This window comes from Tricharina praecox, assembly GCF_024521635.1.
Source record: "Tricharina praecox strain CBS 144465 chromosome Unknown BZA05scaffold_5, whole genome shotgun sequence".
Taxonomy (NCBI): Eukaryota; Fungi; Ascomycota; class Pezizomycetes; order Pezizales; family Pyronemataceae; genus Tricharina; species Tricharina praecox.
In genome coordinates this window covers 760,834-778,383 of record NW_026250407.1, presented here as the reverse complement: position 1 = coordinate 778,383, position 17,550 = coordinate 760,834, and the positions used below count along the sequence as shown (strand labels likewise).

General features: G+C 54.0%; 3 protein-coding genes across 3 annotated transcripts; all 3 read left to right on the top strand.

Moving 5' to 3' along the window:
- The first annotated feature begins 1,218 nt into the window (after nt 1-1,218).
- Nucleotides 1,219-3,789, top strand: BZA05DRAFT_219486 (acetyl-coenzyme A synthetase FacA). Its single transcript, XM_051479700.1, has 4 exons — nt 1,219-1,424; nt 1,542-2,730; nt 2,789-3,049; nt 3,111-3,789. The coding sequence occupies exons 1-4, from the start codon at nt 1,333-1,335 to the stop codon at nt 3,579-3,581; spliced, it is 2,013 nt and encodes a 670-aa protein (XP_051342069.1). The 5' UTR covers nt 1,219-1,332; the 3' UTR covers nt 3,582-3,789.
- Nucleotides 3,790-10,268: 6,479 nt separating this feature from the next.
- BZA05DRAFT_219441 (Metallo-peptidase family M12-domain-containing protein) lies at nt 10,269-13,678 on the top strand. The gene is made up of 6 exons (XM_051479699.1): nt 10,269-10,672; nt 10,844-11,735; nt 11,799-12,338; nt 12,403-12,621; nt 12,684-13,113; nt 13,174-13,678. Exons 1-6 carry the CDS (start codon nt 10,594-10,596, stop codon nt 13,519-13,521), a joined length of 2,508 nt encoding a protein of 835 aa, XP_051342068.1. The 5' UTR covers nt 10,269-10,593; the 3' UTR covers nt 13,522-13,678.
- A 1,839-nt stretch (nt 13,679-15,517) lies between these two features.
- Nucleotides 15,518-17,398, top strand: BZA05DRAFT_219423 (uncharacterized protein). Its single transcript, XM_051479698.1, has 2 exons — nt 15,518-16,388; nt 16,459-17,398. The coding sequence occupies exons 1-2, from the start codon at nt 15,720-15,722 to the stop codon at nt 16,924-16,926; spliced, it is 1,137 nt and encodes a 378-aa protein (XP_051342067.1). The 5' UTR covers nt 15,518-15,719; the 3' UTR covers nt 16,927-17,398.
- The last annotated feature ends 152 nt before the right edge of the window (nt 17,399-17,550 follow it).

Here is a 17,550-nt window from a genome sequence, read left to right as displayed (position 1 = left end):
CCAGTTTTTCCCCCCATACAATTTAGTCACAGCCCCTCACTCATTTGATTGTATCTGGCTTAGTGCGCTCCTAATATAGTCTAGTGCTTATTTGCGCTTATAATTTGTAATGGTGGTGAGGCACGACTTATCGGCAGCTCCTAGTACTTACGGTACCTACTCTAGAGCTGTGTATAGTACCGTAGTAGCTGAGCGCCCGGCGAGTGCATCGTTTTGTTGAACGGGAAGGTTGGGGGCTATCGCTGATTACTACTATCATAGAGTACCACTTGTGGTTAGCATCCAGCAGAACACTGACGCCAGGCGCTACCGAGTGGCGCCGGATTCTTCAGGAAGAGCATCGGGCCGGAGCAGTGGAGAGTGGTTCCAGACTATGTACCCAGGGTTCGGACCAAGGGAAGTTTTTTTTTTACGATGACAGCCAGCTAGGGGTGTCGGTCCATGACCTACTCCATGGGGTATGCATAGAAACTTGACCTCTCGAAAAAGATTGGGCCAGACAGGGAGCAGGCCGGCAGGGGACTGGGGGAGAGCCTCATGAATTCCCCATGATAGGCAGGCAAAGACGCAGGTCAAGACCCCACCAGCCCGCAATCAATCGCGAACGCGAAGGGGGTCCCCATCTACCTAAGTAAGAAGTAAGTAAGAGTACCATCTATGTATCTCATCGTCGCTCGTCTCGCAATTGCTTGTTGCCGGCCTGCCTGCCCGCCAGCCAGCCAGCCAGCCAAGTCTGCCCCTCCCCCGCACTGCTAGTACAGTGCCTAGGACTGCCACTGCGACTCTGCGAGTGACTTTGCTGCTAGATACCTAATCTTTATCCCCGCAATGTCACTGTCATGCGCTTACCGACGCCTCCGTTCCCCGGTACCTGCCAGGAGAGTGCGAGGTGGTCACGGCGTGTACCCTTCGGTGTCTGCATCCAGCGCACGCTGCAGAGTGATGGGGAATTCGAATATCGAACTACAGTGTGGCTGCCGCGATTGTTCCGCCCCCCCCACATCCTTCAGGGCATGGTCCCGTCTATCCATATACCCGACCGTTCTCCACCACCACCATCTCCACCTACACCACCACCACGGTCCTTCCACTACCTTACGTAGCAAATTACTTATAGAGAGTCCTCCGCTCCCTCTTTGCAATCACTTCCTCCTCCCCTCGATCCATCTCCACCAATCTCCACCCTCCCCTCATCCTCCTCCTCCCTTCCATCCTCCCAAGTCTACTCGTTGTAAAAAAAACTCCGTAGCTCCCTGAGGGAAGATAGCCCTCAATACTGCTACGCCAGAGCCATCTCCGAAGATTCCTCCTCCACCCCTAAAGAAGATCAGAATGTCCGAGGGCGATGTCGTCCCCAAGAATGGGCCCGTTGTGATCGAGGCCCACAATATCGCAACCTATCCGGTTCCCTCCAAATACTTTGAGTGAGTGCCCCTCCACTGCCCCCCCCCCCCCCCCACATGCATCTGAATCCCCCCGCATGCTTCTCCGAAGCCATTGGAGACGTGGACCGTTCCTGACGTCGATTGGCACCCTTACAGGAAGCATCCCGCAAAGCCTCATTTGACTCTCGAGGAGTACAAGGTTCAGTACCGCGAATCCATCGAGAACCCCGACAAATTCTGGGGCGAGAAGGCGCGCGAGCTCCTGCACTGGGATGTTCCCTTCCAGACCGTCCGCAGCGGCAGCTTCGAGCACGGCGACGCGAGCTGGTTCCTCGAGGGTCGTCTCAACGCCTGTTACAACGCCGTTGACCGGCACGCTTTCAAGGACCCCAACCGGTCCGCCATCATCTACGAGGCCGATGAGCCCACCGAGGGTCGCATCATCACCTACGGAGAGCTCCTGCGGCAGGTCTCCAAGCTCTCCTTCGTGCTCAAGCAGATGGGCGTCAAGAAGGGAGACACCGTCGCCGTGTACATGCCCATGATCCCCGAGGCTCTCGTGGCTCTCTTGGCCATCGTCAGAATCGGTGCCGTCCACTCGGTCGTGTTCGCCGGTTTCTCGTCCGAATCCCTGCGGGACCGTGTGCTCGATGCCGGCTCCAAGATCGTCATCACCACCGACGAGGGAAAGCGCGGTGGAAAGAACATCGGCACCAAGAGGATCGTTGACGAAGCCCTCAAGTCGTGCCCGGATGTCCACAACGTCATCGTCTTCAAGCGCACCGGCACCGAAGTCCCGATGACCGAGGGCCGCGATGTGTGGTGGCACGAGGAGACCAGCAAGTACCCGGGCTACTGCGCTCCCGAGCTTATGTCCTCCGAGGACCCCCTGTTCCTGCTGTACACTTCCGGCTCCACCGGAAAGCCCAAGGGTGTGATGCACACCACCGGAGGATACCTGCTCGGCGCCGCCATGACCGGAAAGTACGTCTTCGACCTGCACCCCGGTGACAAGCTCGGTACCGCCGGAGATGTCGGCTGGATTACCGGCCACACCTACTGTGTCTACGCGCCGCTCCTGCTCGGTGTCACCACCCTCGTCTTCGAGGGAACCCCCGCCTACCCCAACTTCTCGAGGTACTGGGACATCATCGACAAGCACCAGATCACCCAGTTCTACGTTGCGCCCACCGCTCTCCGTCTCCTCAAGAGGGCCGGCGACCACCACATCAACAAGGAGATGAAGAGCTTGCGAGTGCTGGGATCCGTCGGAGAGCCCATCGCCGAGGATGTCTGGACTTGGTACCATGAGAAGGTTGGAAAGGAGGAGTGCCACATCGTCGACGTAAGAGACCCACACATCTCCCACGCTTTCATGCGCAATCTGACTGACATCGTGATAGACCTACTGGCAAACCGAGACCGGATCACACGTAATCACTCCCCTGGGAGGTGTCACCCCCACCAAGCCCGGTAGTGCTTCGCTCCCCTTCTTCGGTATCGAGCCTGCCATCATCGACCCGGTTTCGGGCGAGGAGCTGCACGGCAACGATGTAGAGGGTGTTTTGGCTTTCAAGAAGCCATGGCCCAGCATGGCCAGAACCGTTTGGGGAACCCACCAGAGATACATGGACACTTACTTCAACGTCTACCCTGGCTACTACGTATGTATCCCCTGACGATCCTAGAGTTTGAGAGGGAAAACGGGAGCTGACCTGATTACAGTTCACGGGAGATGGAGCTGGTCGTGACCACGAGGGCTACTACTGGATCCGCGGTCGTGTCGACGACGTTGTGAACGTTAGCGGGCACCGCCTGTCGACCGCCGAGATCGAGGCGGCACTGATCCACCACCCGGCGGTCGCGGAAGCGGCCGTCGTCGGAATCTCGGACGAATTGACTGGCCAGGCGGTCAACGCCTTCGTCTCCATCAAGGACGCCTTCAAGAACACCCCCGAGCTGCGCAAGGACCTGATCGTGCAGGTGCGCAAGTCGATCGGCCCTTTCGCCGCCCCCAAGAGCGTGTACGTCGTCAACGACCTGCCCAAGACCCGCTCCGGAAAGATCATGCGGAGAATCCTGAGAAAGATCCTCTCCGGCGAGGAGGACCAGCTCGGTGATACCTCCACCCTGTCGGATCCTTCAGTCGTCGACTCGATCATCAAGACGGTGCACGAAGCGCGCGGGTCGAAGTAAAGCAGCGGCAGCGGGTGTCTATTATTTCTTTGGGATTTTGTTTTGCTCTTTGCTTTTTCTTTACTTTTTCTTTTTTTCGTGTTTGCTTTTCTTTGTGTTTGTGGCGTGTAGGGTTCTTTTCCGGATATCTTTTTTTTTGTTGCGTGCTCTGCTCATTCATTGCGCGACGTCTTCTTCCCAGGGGGGTTTCGAGTTACATGTATTGTACTGTATTGTACAGAAGTGTGGAATTCCAGGTTTATGTGACGCTTATTTCCAAACAATTTCTTGGTCGTGATCGTGGGAGTGATGATAAAGTGATGTCGGATGTCGTATAACTGCTGGGCATGGTGTGCAGTAAGGCGTCATGATGACAGCCGGTACATACATAGAGTAAACCGTGGCGATTTGCTTTTTTGGTATTTGCTTTTTTAGTATGCGGATGGAAGATGGAAGAAAGAAGGATGCGGAAGAAGGATGCATAGGAAACGTAGGGGTGGGATGTATCACAGGTAGAAGCACAGACTCAATGAATATGGTTAACATTCTTTTTCCGACCAAATCATTCGAGAGGACCATGTTTCCAAAGATATATCTGGCGGTTCTGGAGACACAGGATCCAATAACTGGAGCTGGAGCTGAGTGAGTTCTTGTGCAGCTGTGCTCCCACAGCAGATCCTTTTGTCCGAGAGTTGTCGGAAACTCCGAGACTCCGGGAGGGTACGAATGTACGAATGGGGTATATATGTACGAGAGGGTGTGCAGATACCTACCCATAGCCTATAGGTACCGTGCGGTACTTATCCCGACACGTCCGAACTCTGGACTCCGAATGTCCAAATGACGGCGCCAGCGGCTGCGGCGGATATCGCGGGAACTTGTGAGTGGTGAGGCGTGACATCTGGTGCGCATACTAAATTCACTTGCGAGCCAGCCGGCGCTCTCACTGAGACTCACTCTGCTATGTGCTGCGGACTAGGTATTTTCACGCTTAACGCAAGGATTGTGAGAAAATAAACGGGTTTTATACGCGGTACCATACTCCATAGGGATGGCTCGTTGTATGTGTGTATCGTATTACATTCTGGTCATCAATGGTTGCAATTCGAATGCTATTACTATTGCTTGCGGACGCCCACACATATACTCTATTCTGGGTAACTACTGCTGGCTGGCTGGCTGGAGTAGATGGAGCAATTGGACCGCTTTTTAGCCAGCCAGTACTTCCGCTCTCGTTCGTACGTATCTCTTGAATCTTTCTGTCCACCCACCCGTCCCCGGGGAACGTCTGCGGTACTCTCCACATCGTACTCTCCCAGTGGAGACTCAATGCCGTTTTCAAATACCTGTACCCCCGAGCATCTAGTTACCGCTGAACGATCCATGCACAGTGTACGTAGGAACGAGCGCTTCGTCCCAGTCGTATTTCTGGAAATTTCCGATATGCCCTTTACCCACGGCACAGCATGAAGGGGCAACGTGTCTGCAGATCTGTTCTGTTTTTATATAGGCTCCAGATCGGCCAAGATCGCGCAAGATCGCGGTATAGGTACCTGCATACTGATGGCTATGTATGTATGTGGGCATGTATGTAGGTCTGGCACAGTTGATCGTTGACCGGTAGCGGATGTGGTGACCCACTCTGCCGAAATCTATCGGACGACGGTAGATATCAGAAGCGACAGTGAGGAACGGAAGGCATTGGCAACCACTTGGATGATAGTGTTGCTACATATAGTAGGCCGCCGAGTGATAGGTATGGTTTGCGACCGAATTGTGTGCTCGGTGGTTTCGGATGTGATGCGGTAATTCAGGTATGCATAGGTACAGCACGATCTCCCTGGCTGGCTGACCGCTTTTCGAATACATCTGCTAGTTCTCGTTTGAGCGCGTCCTTCGGAATTGTCAATATGCTTGCTTGCTTGCAGCTTGCACGAGGGAGAGGGTGATTCCATACATACATCTTCCACCTTCACCGGTTCGTTCCGTAGAGTCTGCCCAGCTCCTCCTGTTGGCGAAACGAAACGAAACGGTTCGCATTATGATTGGCGTACAATATGGCCCTCGGTGCACACTCCGCGTCCTAAGCAAGCAACCTCGTTCGCCGGGCGGGAGTGTCGAGGTGACTTTTGAGATTTGTTGATGTACTGCGCCGTATGTGTCTGGAGATTCGTACCGTCCAAAGGTCCCTGGTATTCGTATAGAGGTATTCGTACAGACATTGTTCGAGTAGAGTAGACACGAAGCCAAGAGCACGGTAAGGTTATATATAACTCCACGAGGTGTTCTACCTACATATCGTATACCAAGCAAGTAAAGTACTATGTATAGCCTATTCTCAGTTAGAGTAGAGTAGAGTACGTATGCTTGCCATCGATCCCTCCAGGTATAAATGCTGTGGAGCACTCGACGGAAATGTGTGCGGTCAAGCGGGCCTGCGGGGGCACTCCCTGGTTGAATTGAGTCCGTGATGAGGTACCTAAAGCTGTCAGCCTTTGAATCCTGGGGACTTGGAATGGACACCCTGTGTACGGAAACGGGCCATTATCCACATACCTAGAGCATGTAGATATCTTGCAAGCCTTCCCTGTACTTGGAGTACTCTGGGTACATACTCCAACACCCAGAATCCCGCAGGCTGCGCCGCATAGCCCAAAGTTCAAACCGAGTTGTTGCAAGCAAAGCAGACTCCAGTCCGCCAAGCTGAAGTTCGATTATTGTGCCTGCCGAAATTCCATCATTCTGCCTGCTGAAATTCGAGCTCAAACTCCCAAGGTCCGTGCCACGTGCCACCACCACCCGAGCCACCGAACTCCGAGCGCCGAGTGGTGTTGGGATCCCGCGGTGTTTCGGATCCGGACGAGACGAGACGAGACAAAATATGATCTACATAATCTTCGGTATTGCCGGTGTTTCATCGGCACTCACGGGTAATAGAGGTAATCCAGTGTCCGATAGGCAAGCAGTGGATGGATTCCGTCCACTCTATCGGCCGCTCAGTAGAGTATGGTACTCTATACGGACCGACTGACTGACTGGCTGACGTGCGGAATACCGATACCGATACCGATACCGACACTGACGCCGATACTGACGTCCATAGAGAGATCTAATCCTAGAATGGTGAGCACTGATCCCTCCCTCCCGAGGCCGTCTGTACGGCACTTTACGGTACCGCGGTAGGTAAGTTGGTTAGTGTCCAAGACTTCTAACCCACGGTCATCACCGCTCACCTACCCCGAGTACCAAGGCTCCCGGACGGCGAAGGGAGGACGAGGTGGATACCCATAGGTCCATATCTCATAAGAGAGAGATGACGCCCAGCTTCATCGGAATACATCCATAGATACATACCCACATATGTACCTACACACGGAACATCGGCGCCAAGTAGTTATGAATTTATACGGATACCGGTAAGCTGACCGGCAAGTACTTCGGATGGCGGTAGGTGGATCCTCGCTGGGCACTGGCGAGCGAGCGAGGTTGGGACGGGATGGTATGGTATATATGCGGATGCCAACGGCTACGGGTTGGCAAACACCACCGACTTTGCATCACATCTTGAGATGTCCCTACTGCCCAGTCGTTATGTATGTGCCGGTAGTCGGCGGTGGCGATCGACGATGTACCATAGCATACCAAGAGCCCCAAGAGCCCCAAGGCTTCACCAAGAGCCCCAAGGACTCGCCAAGTGCGCAGTAATGTTGACAAAGAGTTGGCCAAGTCGTCCGGGCTCTTGGAACCTGGACTGCCAATGCGTCGAATTATACTTTGGCCGCGTAATCGGATCGTCTGTTTCCGCTAACTACGGATCATAGCTAGGGCTCAAGGCCCCGGCCCCGGCATGTTCTTCTTCTTCTTCTTCTGCTTCTTCTTGGCCATAGCGGGTGGGGGCAGAGTCGGTCGCCACGGAAAGGAAGCCGATGATTCTGGCGGTGTCGTTCGGTGGCAGCGACATTATATATCACTCGAGCGAACGGGCACCGGCCCGTTTCCGGTGCGTGCTCTACAGCGGGGAAGGGCGCAGAATTACGAGTAACTAAGGGAAACATCGGCGGGAAAGGCGCACTCAAGAGTCAACCGGGCTTTCAACGAGGAGATTACAATAGTTAAATCCGGGACCGTATCGCCAAGTAGGTACAATACATATCGCCAAGTACATATCGCCAAGTACATGCCATCGTACCATCATACCCAAGACTCAAGACTCGAGAGATTACAAAACGGATCCGGTGAGACCGTATGTGTCGCCAAGTGCCTACCTACCATACCATATTAAGTACTCTAGAAGCAGCCGTCCGCGTGTATGTCAAGAGTCAAGACTTTTTTTGAAAATACACGTCGATGGTGATGGTGGTGGTGGTGGTGATGGTGCTGGAGATGGCAATGGAGCGGCGCTTAGTCACCCACCAGTGACCGGCGGAATCACTCCGAGCCAACCATTCTTATCTGTTTTTTTACTTCACTTTTCTGTTTGACAGCGTTGAACGAACACGAGAACGCACACGAGATACCTCATACATAGAATAAAGCCCGGATACGCCAGCTTTTCCCTGCAGCAGAATCCTCCACACCTCCTCCTCCTCCTCCTCCTCCTCCTCCTCCTCCTCCTCCAAGCCGCATGATGTGGTATGTAGGCAGAGTGAGTACTTTGTATGTAGGTGGTAGGTGGTAGGTGGTAGGTGGTAGGTGGTAGGTGGTAGGTGGTAGGTGGTAGGTGGTAGGTGGTAGGTGGTAGGAGGCCGCGTAATGGACGGAGGGCAGCACCTCCGGGGCTCGGAAGAGCCTGTTGATCCGGGTGCGTGGGTGGGTTGTGTGTGTGGGCTGGGGTTGTGTGTGTGGGCTGGGGTTGTGTCGGGGGTGGAGTTAATATGCCAAATCCGATTCCGCAGGGGTATGGGGGGGGGGTCGTGCGAGATGGCGGGGGTGGGTGGGAGGGAGGGTGGGAGGGGGGAGGATGTGTTTGGTCAGGCAGGAAGGAAAGGGTTCGTCGTCGTCGTCAGCGCAGGTTCGATCAGGCGCTAAAGGCTGCTTTACTCTACTGAGCTTTGATATGTGCATACTCGGCTCGGCTTTGAAACGGACACGGAGGGAGAGTGCGACGTCGCGCGCCGTGGGTTGCTTGGAATCTGGATGCGCGGTTTTGCCTCAGGACGCTGGGACGGGTGCTGGGTGGTGGGTGGATGTTGGAGTTTCGGATGCGGGAGGGGATGGGGGGATCCTTCGCTTCTGTGCGATAGGGGGGATGGGCGTATCCATACCAAACTCCGCACGCAGATCGGAGATACCGGTTAGGTATGGAATACAGTACGGCATACATAGAAGCTGTGCCTCAGCACGGAGCACGGCCTGTGGAATTTGTATGTAGGAGAGTGCATGTTCTGTGTTCTGTTTGTCGGCCGTGTGCATGTGCGTGGGTGCGAGTCACTGGCGAAGTGAACTTAGTGAAGGGACTGCGCACTCGATTTCTAATAATGGTCATTCGCATCGTAGGGAAGACTGGGAAGACGACGGTCGAGCGAGTAGAAGATGGCTGTACTGGGGTAACGTGAGTAGAGCACTCTATAGACATCTTCAAGGACCGGAGAGAGGCCGAGTTGCCTACTCCAGAGTCCAGGCACTTTGCTGGCTGGCTGGCTGCCTAGCATTCGATGTATGATACACGATCCGATGATGATGAGTGTATGGCACGTACGTACTCTCTCCCCTCAACGGCGTCTTGCCCGCAAAGTCCAAGCCAAAGTGGCAATATTTCCGACTCTCGAGTCCCTCCGCCCCGACTCTCGAATCTCGAATCTCGAATCTCTCCGGTGAAGGCGGCTTTATGAGCACTCCAAGACCGTGAAGCCATCAGCATTATTCTCGGGGAATTCGGGCAGTGTAACAACTTATTCGTGCACTCTACCGGCGCATACGAGTTCGAGGGTCTATTGAAGCTCAGCTCCTCAGCACTGCCCCTGCCTCAACTCGTTCATCAGCATTATTTCCGCCCGTAATCCGGCGAATGACCCCGTCAATCATCTTGCGCTCGACTCGTGTACCACCTACAGCTGACTGCGGCGGCGACGACGGTGATAGATACTTCGATATTTCTATATTGCTCCAGGAAGCTTTCTCTTTCTCTTCCCGTACCTTCTCCTGGTCCCTCCACCCTCCCTCCACCCCCCACCTCTGCTTCTGCGAGCGAGCCTCTTCCTTCAACTCAACTCACCCAAGCCACCACCACCCCCCTCCGTATCTTGTTGTTTCCGCAACCTTACTTGGAATATACTATTCACTACCCGCTCTACATACCCCGGATCGCATAGAATTGCACCTTCCATTGCCTTTACGTCTCCGTAACTATAATATCCACGCAGCGTTCAACCTCCATTCATAATCCTCATCTGCTCGGCCCGCCCGCAACAACAACAAAAACAACAACATTCGTTAAGAGAGACATCCAACATCAGCTCGCTACTCTACAGACCCGAACCGCTCCCCGAGCATTTCTTATTTAGCCCGCCCCAGTCCCAAATAAACAACCCCCACCAACTTCCAACTTCCGTTTACCAAGGAAGCCTGGCTCAGTCTCCACAACAGCTCAAGCTCATCCAGGTTTGCCCAGCAGAGAGTCCGAGAGTTCCCTTATAGAATCATCCCCCTCCCCACCAACCCCCGGTCCCGCCACTTCCGTTCAACAGTTACAACCTTCCTTCACCCCCCTCTCGAAACGAAAATAAAAAGTAAAAAGAATATCCGTTCGACACTTCCATTCTTTTCTTCGGAACCGACTAGATATCTGAAGCAGTTATCCGTTTAACTGTCGGGCTATCTTTGTCTGACCATAGAGCGCTTCGTTTCTTCTGGGTCGTCACCTTCTCCCGTGTCCGCCGGTTATTCACCATCCCGTCCGACTACCACATTATCGAAACGCTTCCAAGCAACTTAAGTCACCGGAGTTTGGGGGGAAAATACAAGCTGGCGCATAGGCAGTTGCGACAGCAGTACATCTGAGAGAGAGAGAGGAAGAAAGACGAAAGAGGTTGCCATGCGGTTATCATGGCGCACAGATTCGGTGCTGATATCGCTACTGGGGATATTATTTTGCCTGTTGGATTTCACAATAGGTACGTTCGCCTTGCTTCTTTATCCCGCTGGTGATGTGCGTCGGTAGTGGTGGTGGTGGTGGTGGTGGTGGTGGTGGTAGTGGTGGTGGTGGTGGTGGTTCGCGGCCGCGTCGTGTTGTCCCTTTTTTTTTGGGTTGGTTGGCCTACTAACGCGCTCTGGACGTCTTGCAGCACATTCGGAGCGGAGGAGTCCCGTCACGTACATAACAAGAGTCGAGAACCCAATAATAAAAACACCGTCGCATAGAGCCCACGCGCACTCCTCGTTCGACGTCGTCTTCACCCTCCACGATGGCACCCAGGATGTCAAATTTACGCTCGAGCCGAACAACGACATCATCCCTGAGGGCGCTTCGATCCAGTATCTCGACGATAATGGCTACGTGGAGAGGGAGGAGCCCATGATCAGGCATGAGTACAAGGTGTATAAGGGAAATTCGTGGTTGCGCGATGATCAAGGGTGGACCTATGCTGGATGGGCGCGCATCGTCATCTCGCAGGACGGAGAGAACCCGATGTTTGAGGGTGCCTTCACGCTCAACCACGATGCCCACCACATCCACTCGCGATCGAATTACCTCAAGATGCGGCAGAACAGTGATCCGCTCGTCGAGAAGGATGGTGACGAGTTCATGCTGGTCTGGAGGGATTCCGATGTGATGGGAAACCCGTTTCAGTCGGCGGAGCTGAAGGGCCGGAGTCTCGGCAATGGCACTCAGGAGGATATCATGTGCCCGTCCGACAGATTGGATTTCAACCTGCAACCTGGAAATCCGGTAAACAAGATGATCTCGGAGAAGGAGAAGGGGATCTTTGGTTCACTGGGGCTGGATGCTTTGCTCGGTGGAGGACGAGTCGGAGTGCAGAAGCGGCAGACTGTCGATGACACCACCGGTGGAAACTCGGCAACTGTGAATCTGCGGAATAACATTGGAAGCACCTCCGGATGTCCCAAGACCCGGATGGTGGCGCTGATGGGAGTGGCCACCGACTGTACGTATACCGGTGATTTCACGACCGAGCAGGAAGCCCGAACGAACATCATCAGGCAAATCAACACTGCGTATGTTTTTTCTTTTCTTTTCTTGATTACCCCAATCACGGTTCAGCCACTGACATAGACTAGATCCGATCTGTACGAGAAGACTTTCAACATCACACTAGGCCTTTCGCAACTCATTATTAGTAAGGCGAGTTGCCCCGGGACGGCGCCTGAAGGTTCGAAATGGAACGTACCGTGTGATGCAACCACTGGCTCAGCCACGACCACCATCGAAGATCGCCTCAACCTGTTTTCACAATGGAGAGGCCAGAGAGCCAACGATTCCTTGGCCCTGTGGACGCTCCTGACCACCTGCGAAACCGGGTCTTCGGTCGGTCTTGCATGGCTGGGTCAACTCTGCCAGGGTGAGGCGACTACCAACTCTCAAGACGGCTCTTTCGTCAGCGGCGTCAACGTTGTGGCAAGGACAGACACCGAGTGGAAGGTCATTGCTCACGAGATTGGACATACCATGGGTGCTGTACACGACTGCACAGAGACCAGTTGTGCCAGTAATGCGGCGTCAGCGTCCATGTGCTGTCCGTTCAGTACGAGTACTTGCGATGCGGGCGGGAATTATATCATGAATCCATCGACGAGTAGCCGGATCCAGGAGTTTAGTCCGTATGTTACTCAGCATATCTTCCCGGCATATACATATTCTTCTTTTTTACTAACTTTGACTTAGATGCACCGTTGGCAATATTTGTGCTGCTTTCAGGTTACGAAGTGTGGATACATCATGTCTGAGCTCCAACAGAGGTGTTACCGTCATCACCGAGCAGGAGTGCGGGAACGGTATCGTCGAGGAAGGTGAGGACTGCGACTGTGGAGGAACGGCCGGCTGTGGAACCAACACATGCTGTGACGCGGCCACCTGCAAGTTCACGACCAACTCTGTCTGCGAGTAAGTTCACCCCCGATCACCTTCGAATGATACCCACATGATGCTAACGCATACGCCGTTAGTGACGCGAACGAGGATTGTTGCACGGGCTGCCAGTTCGCGTCGGCAAATACAGTGTGTCGCGAGAGTAACGGAGAGTGTGATCCGGAAGAGAAATGCACAGGGTCCGCTTCCGTATGTCCTAGCGATGTAGTTTCTCCCGACGGAACAGGCTGCTCGGATGGCCTCAAGTGTGCCAGTGGTCAATGCACGTCCCGCGACCAGCAATGCCAATCTGTTATGGGTCGCATATCAACCAACAACGACACCCGGTCTTGCGACGATTCTAACTGCGTCCTCACTTGCCAGTCTCCCGAACTTGGCGCGGATACCTGCCTCCGGATGCAACAGAACTTCCTGGACGGCACTCCATGCAGGGGTGATGGCACGTGCAAGAATGGGTACTGTTCGGGAGCGAGCGCGCTCGGAGAAGTGAAGAGCTGGATCGACAGGGTATTTATGCCTCTTCCCTTCCCTTCCTGCAACCGACAAACTAACATGTGGGGAAATTAGCACCGAAACATCGTTATTGGTGTAGGTGCCGGAGTCGGCGCAATCCTCCTCTTCTCGATCCTTTCCTGCTGCTGGTCCCGCTGCCGTCGCGGCAGAAGACGTCCCAAGAACATGCAACCAGCCATGTACGGCGGGATCCCGCCACAACAGGGCCATAATCCGCCCACTCGCTGGCAACAACTCCCTTCGCGAGCGAACGATTACCCTCAACCACCACCCATGACGCAGCGGGGATTCGATCCTAGCGCCCAAGGACACGGCAGACGAGGTGGTAGCGAGACCGCTACTTCCCCGGGTTATCAACAACCACCACCCAATTCTTACTCCGGGGCTCCGAGATACGCATAGTTTTTTAGAGTGTTCTTATTTCCTATTTTGATGACCTGCAATGACTATTTTCACCACCATACATCAGCGCGTTACCCCGAAACGTCTGCTACGAATTTTTCTCGATATCCACTAGCTATTGTGGAATAACATCACTCTACTGTATAGTTTCTCTTTTCTTGGGAGGAGGGCGGGGGGTTTCATTCTATTTCTTTGGCTGTATAACTTGGCTTTTGCTTTCGATGGGAGGGCGGGGGGGTAAAGTTTGCTTCTTCTTATTTTCCTTGGGTTCACAATCTCTAGCATTAAATCGCGGGTGGGGTGGGGTGGGGGGTTAACTAAGGGGCGGACGGTGGGTTGGGTAAGTGACCTTTGCATTTTTTTTCCGCTTTTCCTTTGCATCTTTTGGGTTCGTTTGTGGCTGCAAAAGTCCTGAACCGTGTGTGCTTGTGCTGGCTGGCTTTGGGCGGGGAAAGTGATGATACATATTTTTTCGTAAATATGGGGAATTCATATAGAATTGGGTATCATTTGTAGTATGTACGGTACATACATCGGGAACCATTCTCTATTTGGGGTGTATGTCGGTGTTTCAAGTGATAACTGAAGGGCTGGTATTCCATCTGGCTATGGGAGGCCAAATCATGATTTAAGACTGTCCGCCATCGAGATTTGATGCCATTCAAGGTGGCGATTATATGGATGTTCACAAATGGTCACTCGGGTTCATCTCGTCGGCTGAATGTTCATCCACATGAACTTACTTTTTTGGTTTCATCATTCTGCATTCAACTACATCCAATCGTCGCGGTAAGTTCCAAGACTCAAGTATGGACGACTGTTTTTTGCGGTTCGAACTCTAGAATAGACTCTCGTATCATGACACATCACATCACATGCACCGTTTCTCCACACCTTGGCTGTCCGTCAGTCTTGAGTGTTCACTCCAATTCGCCGCCGCCGCTTATGACCTCTGCATTCGTACCTACCCGGACAGCGACAGGGTTGCACGTGTCGCCTGTGCTAAGGACCTAAGGTACGACCAGCAGATTCGTTCGGAACACCCTCCACTTGGCGTAAAAGACGCTAGGTATTCCAAGACGCGCCAAGAGGCCGCGGTGAGTGAGTGCTTGCCGGTGACACCGCGCGCTTGCTCGATTAATTACCGCTGCCCCCCCCAGCCCCAGCCACAGCTCCCCCCAGCTCCCCCCATTGAGAGAGACACGTGAACGAGTGGAAGGGTGGGGCGAAGATGAATCGCAAGGGAGAGAGAAGAGGGAGAGAGGGGTCCTTCTCTTAATCCTTCTCCTCCTCCTCCTCCTCCTCCTCCGTACAAATAAATTCTCTTTCCCGACAACATCCTCAGCAGCAGCAGTTATCCATCCATCCACTCCCATCCCCCCTCCCCATCCCTCCAACCTTCTCCGACCTTCTGCCCAGCAGCTTTCCCGAAGCCAAGCCCACCGCCCAGCGCTGCCCAGCCGCAAACAACCCATCCCAAGCCAATTCCAACCCCACCTCAAAGGGCCACCAACCCAACCCAACCTCGACTCTTTCCTTTCTTTCTCCTGCTCCGTGGTCTTGGGGCTTCTTGGTTTTCTCTCGGCGCCGCGCGCGACAGACAGACACAGTGTCAGACAACCCCCCCCTCCCCCCCGAACCAACCCACACCCACCCACACCTAAACTCAACTTCCTTCCTTCCTTCTCTCCTTCTCTCCTCCCCCACAATGGCAACATCACAGGATTCTTCACCGATAGATCCGATAGCCATACCAGCAGTTGCTGCAGCAGAAGCTTTGATTACGCTTCTTAATACTGCCTCCTCCTCCTCCTTCTCCAACTCCTCCTTCTGCTCCTCACCCTTCTCCTCCACATCGACGTCGCCGTCACCGTTGCCGCTGTCTCCATCTTCCCTCGAGCCGTAGCCGTTGCTGTTGACGTTGTTGTTGTTCTTGCTGCCGAGTGGCGGAGATACATCCACATTCACAACATTCACAACTACATCCACAACTCCAACTCCAACTACCACCACAACTGCTCCACCACCACCACCGCCAACCTTCCCCTGAGCCTCACCGAACTGCTTGCCCCACCGCCGCTCAACGTAACGAATTAATTTTCTGGACGGGACTCACATTGGGTTTTGTTTATTTCAAACCGGGCCCAAATACCCACCCCCTAAACAACGAGTCACGGCGGAAATCCAATCCGATCCGAATGGCGTCGCTTGACAGGATCGGGAACGGGACCGGGACCGACTGCGATCGCGACCGGGTACAACAGCAACAACAACAGCAACAACTCCCAGAGCTGCTGCAATCGATAACGATACCGACACAAACACAACCACGTCCGTCACCACCGCCGCCGCCGACGCCGCGGGGACGGGTAGATGGTGGGACTGGAACTAGAATAGGAACTGGCACGGGAGAAGGGGAAGGTGGGGAGGAAGGTGCTGTTGCTGCTGTTGTTGCTGTGGGTGGTGGTGGGAAGGGAGCAGAAAGCGCTACAGCGCAATGCTCGCCGCAGGATCTAGGTGCGAAGGAAGCGGAAGGCGCTACACCGCAATGCGCGCTGCAGGATCTCGAAAAGAGTGAGATGGACATGGGCATGGAGGAGACCACAGCAGGCAACAACCATGTATCACATCCCCGGCCACTGCGAAATACCCACGATACACCAGACTTCGCCGAGAAAGACGATGGCGACAGAGAGTGCCCACAGCAGCAGCGGCCGCGCCGTCATAACCATGCAAGAAGATCGCGACGCACAAATAGCGATAACTTCTACGACGATAACCGGTTAGGGATAGACGTGGAGCAGCAAGCTGGAAGTAGAGAAGAAACCGACCATCGCCATAAGTCCTCCTACGTCTGGCGAGTTCTGGTACACCCTCCAAACCCCACACCCTCCCCCCACTTCCCAATCGAACTCTGCTGACTCCCCACGCGCACAGTGCTACCTAACATTCATTGCGCCCTTCCTCAGCGTGCTGTGCGCCCTCTACACACTCATCACGCTCCTCCTGCTGATAATCAGCTACCCCCTCCAAAACCTTACATCCTCCACCTGCCCCCCCTTCGGCACAACAGTCATCTCGCGCCTCCTCCCGCCGTTAGAGTTACACATGCGCTTCCTCTACTGGCGGCGCCATCCGTTTCCCACGGCCGACGACGTCGGCGCCGCAAGGCTAGTCCGCGTCCACATGCTCTCACCGCTCGTCGCGATCCCGATCGGCGCCGTGGCGGCGTTCATCAGCTTCGTCTGGCTGTATACGGAGGTGCTGCTGGGCGACAAGAACGACGAGAAGGGAATGGAGTACAGAGGTTTCCTGTGGGTCAAGCAGCGGTGGGAGAACTTTGTGCTCTCGTCTCTGAAGTCGAAAGAGCTGCCGGAAGGCGGCGATTCTTTTAGGGAGGGGTAATAGGATTGTGGGGGGTTGTGGAGTTTTTGAGATTTGCGGCTTTTGGGGTTCAATGGTCATGACTTGCATGCATGCATAGGTGGGGGGTACTGGGTCTTGATGTTCATAAATCAAATGATTGCGCTCACTCACATCATACCCACGTCCACGTATTGAACCAGTCGTTTAGTTGTGCTTCAACTGCGGAGGAGTCGGTGGAGGAAGAGGAGAATTGGTTGGCGCTAAAGCTGAACATTGCCCAAGCTGCTGGCTGGCTCTTTGATCCTCAGTTGTGCCGCTTCGCATCACCGTCATGTGTGCTCCGTTGACTACCCGCGACACCGTGACATCGAACAACCTACCTATCTACGTCTGGTCGACAGCGCCGTCCGTCCGTCCTACTCCCGACCGCATGAGATCAGACTCGACTAGTGTGAGGATAGGTAGGTAGGTATGCAGCGAGCTGGCAGTGGCTCTCAGTGGCTACCGGATGATGTATTGAGATCGCGATTACAAATAACCTGCGAGTGATCATCGCCGCTTCTTTTGTTTTGTTTTTGTTTTTGTTTTTTGTTTGGTTTCTTCATCAATCGCATGCATCCTACCTATTCTATGATATCACTCTATACTCCGGTTCTGTATCGA

What these genes read in the sequence shown, in the direction of transcription:
- BZA05DRAFT_219441 (XM_051479699.1), top strand. Translation starts at nt 10,594, where the DNA reads ATGCGGTTATCATGGCGCACAGATTCGGTGCTGATATCGCTACTGGGG. An exon ending in ATCAGGCAAATCAACACTGC is followed by an intron (nt 11,736 to 11,798) that starts GTATGTTTTTTC and finishes GACATAGACTAG; the next exon opens with ATCCGATCTGTACGAGAAGA. An exon ending in CGGATCCAGGAGTTTAGTCC is followed by an intron (nt 12,339 to 12,402) that starts GTATGTTACTCA and finishes ACTTTGACTTAG; the next exon opens with ATGCACCGTTGGCAATATTT.
- BZA05DRAFT_219423 (XM_051479698.1), top strand. Translation starts at nt 15,720, where the DNA reads ATGGCGTCGCTTGACAGGATCGGGAACGGGACCGGGACCGACTGCGAT. An exon ending in CCTACGTCTGGCGAGTTCTG is followed by an intron (nt 16,389 to 16,458) that starts GTACACCCTCCA and finishes CCACGCGCACAG; the next exon opens with TGCTACCTAACATTCATTGC.
- BZA05DRAFT_219486 (XM_051479700.1), top strand. Translation starts at nt 1,333, where the DNA reads ATGTCCGAGGGCGATGTCGTCCCCAAGAATGGGCCCGTTGTGATCGAG. An exon ending in GTTCCCTCCAAATACTTTGA is followed by an intron (nt 1,425 to 1,541) that starts GTGAGTGCCCCT and finishes GCACCCTTACAG; the next exon opens with GAAGCATCCCGCAAAGCCTC. An exon ending in ACGTCTACCCTGGCTACTAC is followed by an intron (nt 3,050 to 3,110) that starts GTATGTATCCCC and finishes ACCTGATTACAG; the next exon opens with TTCACGGGAGATGGAGCTGG.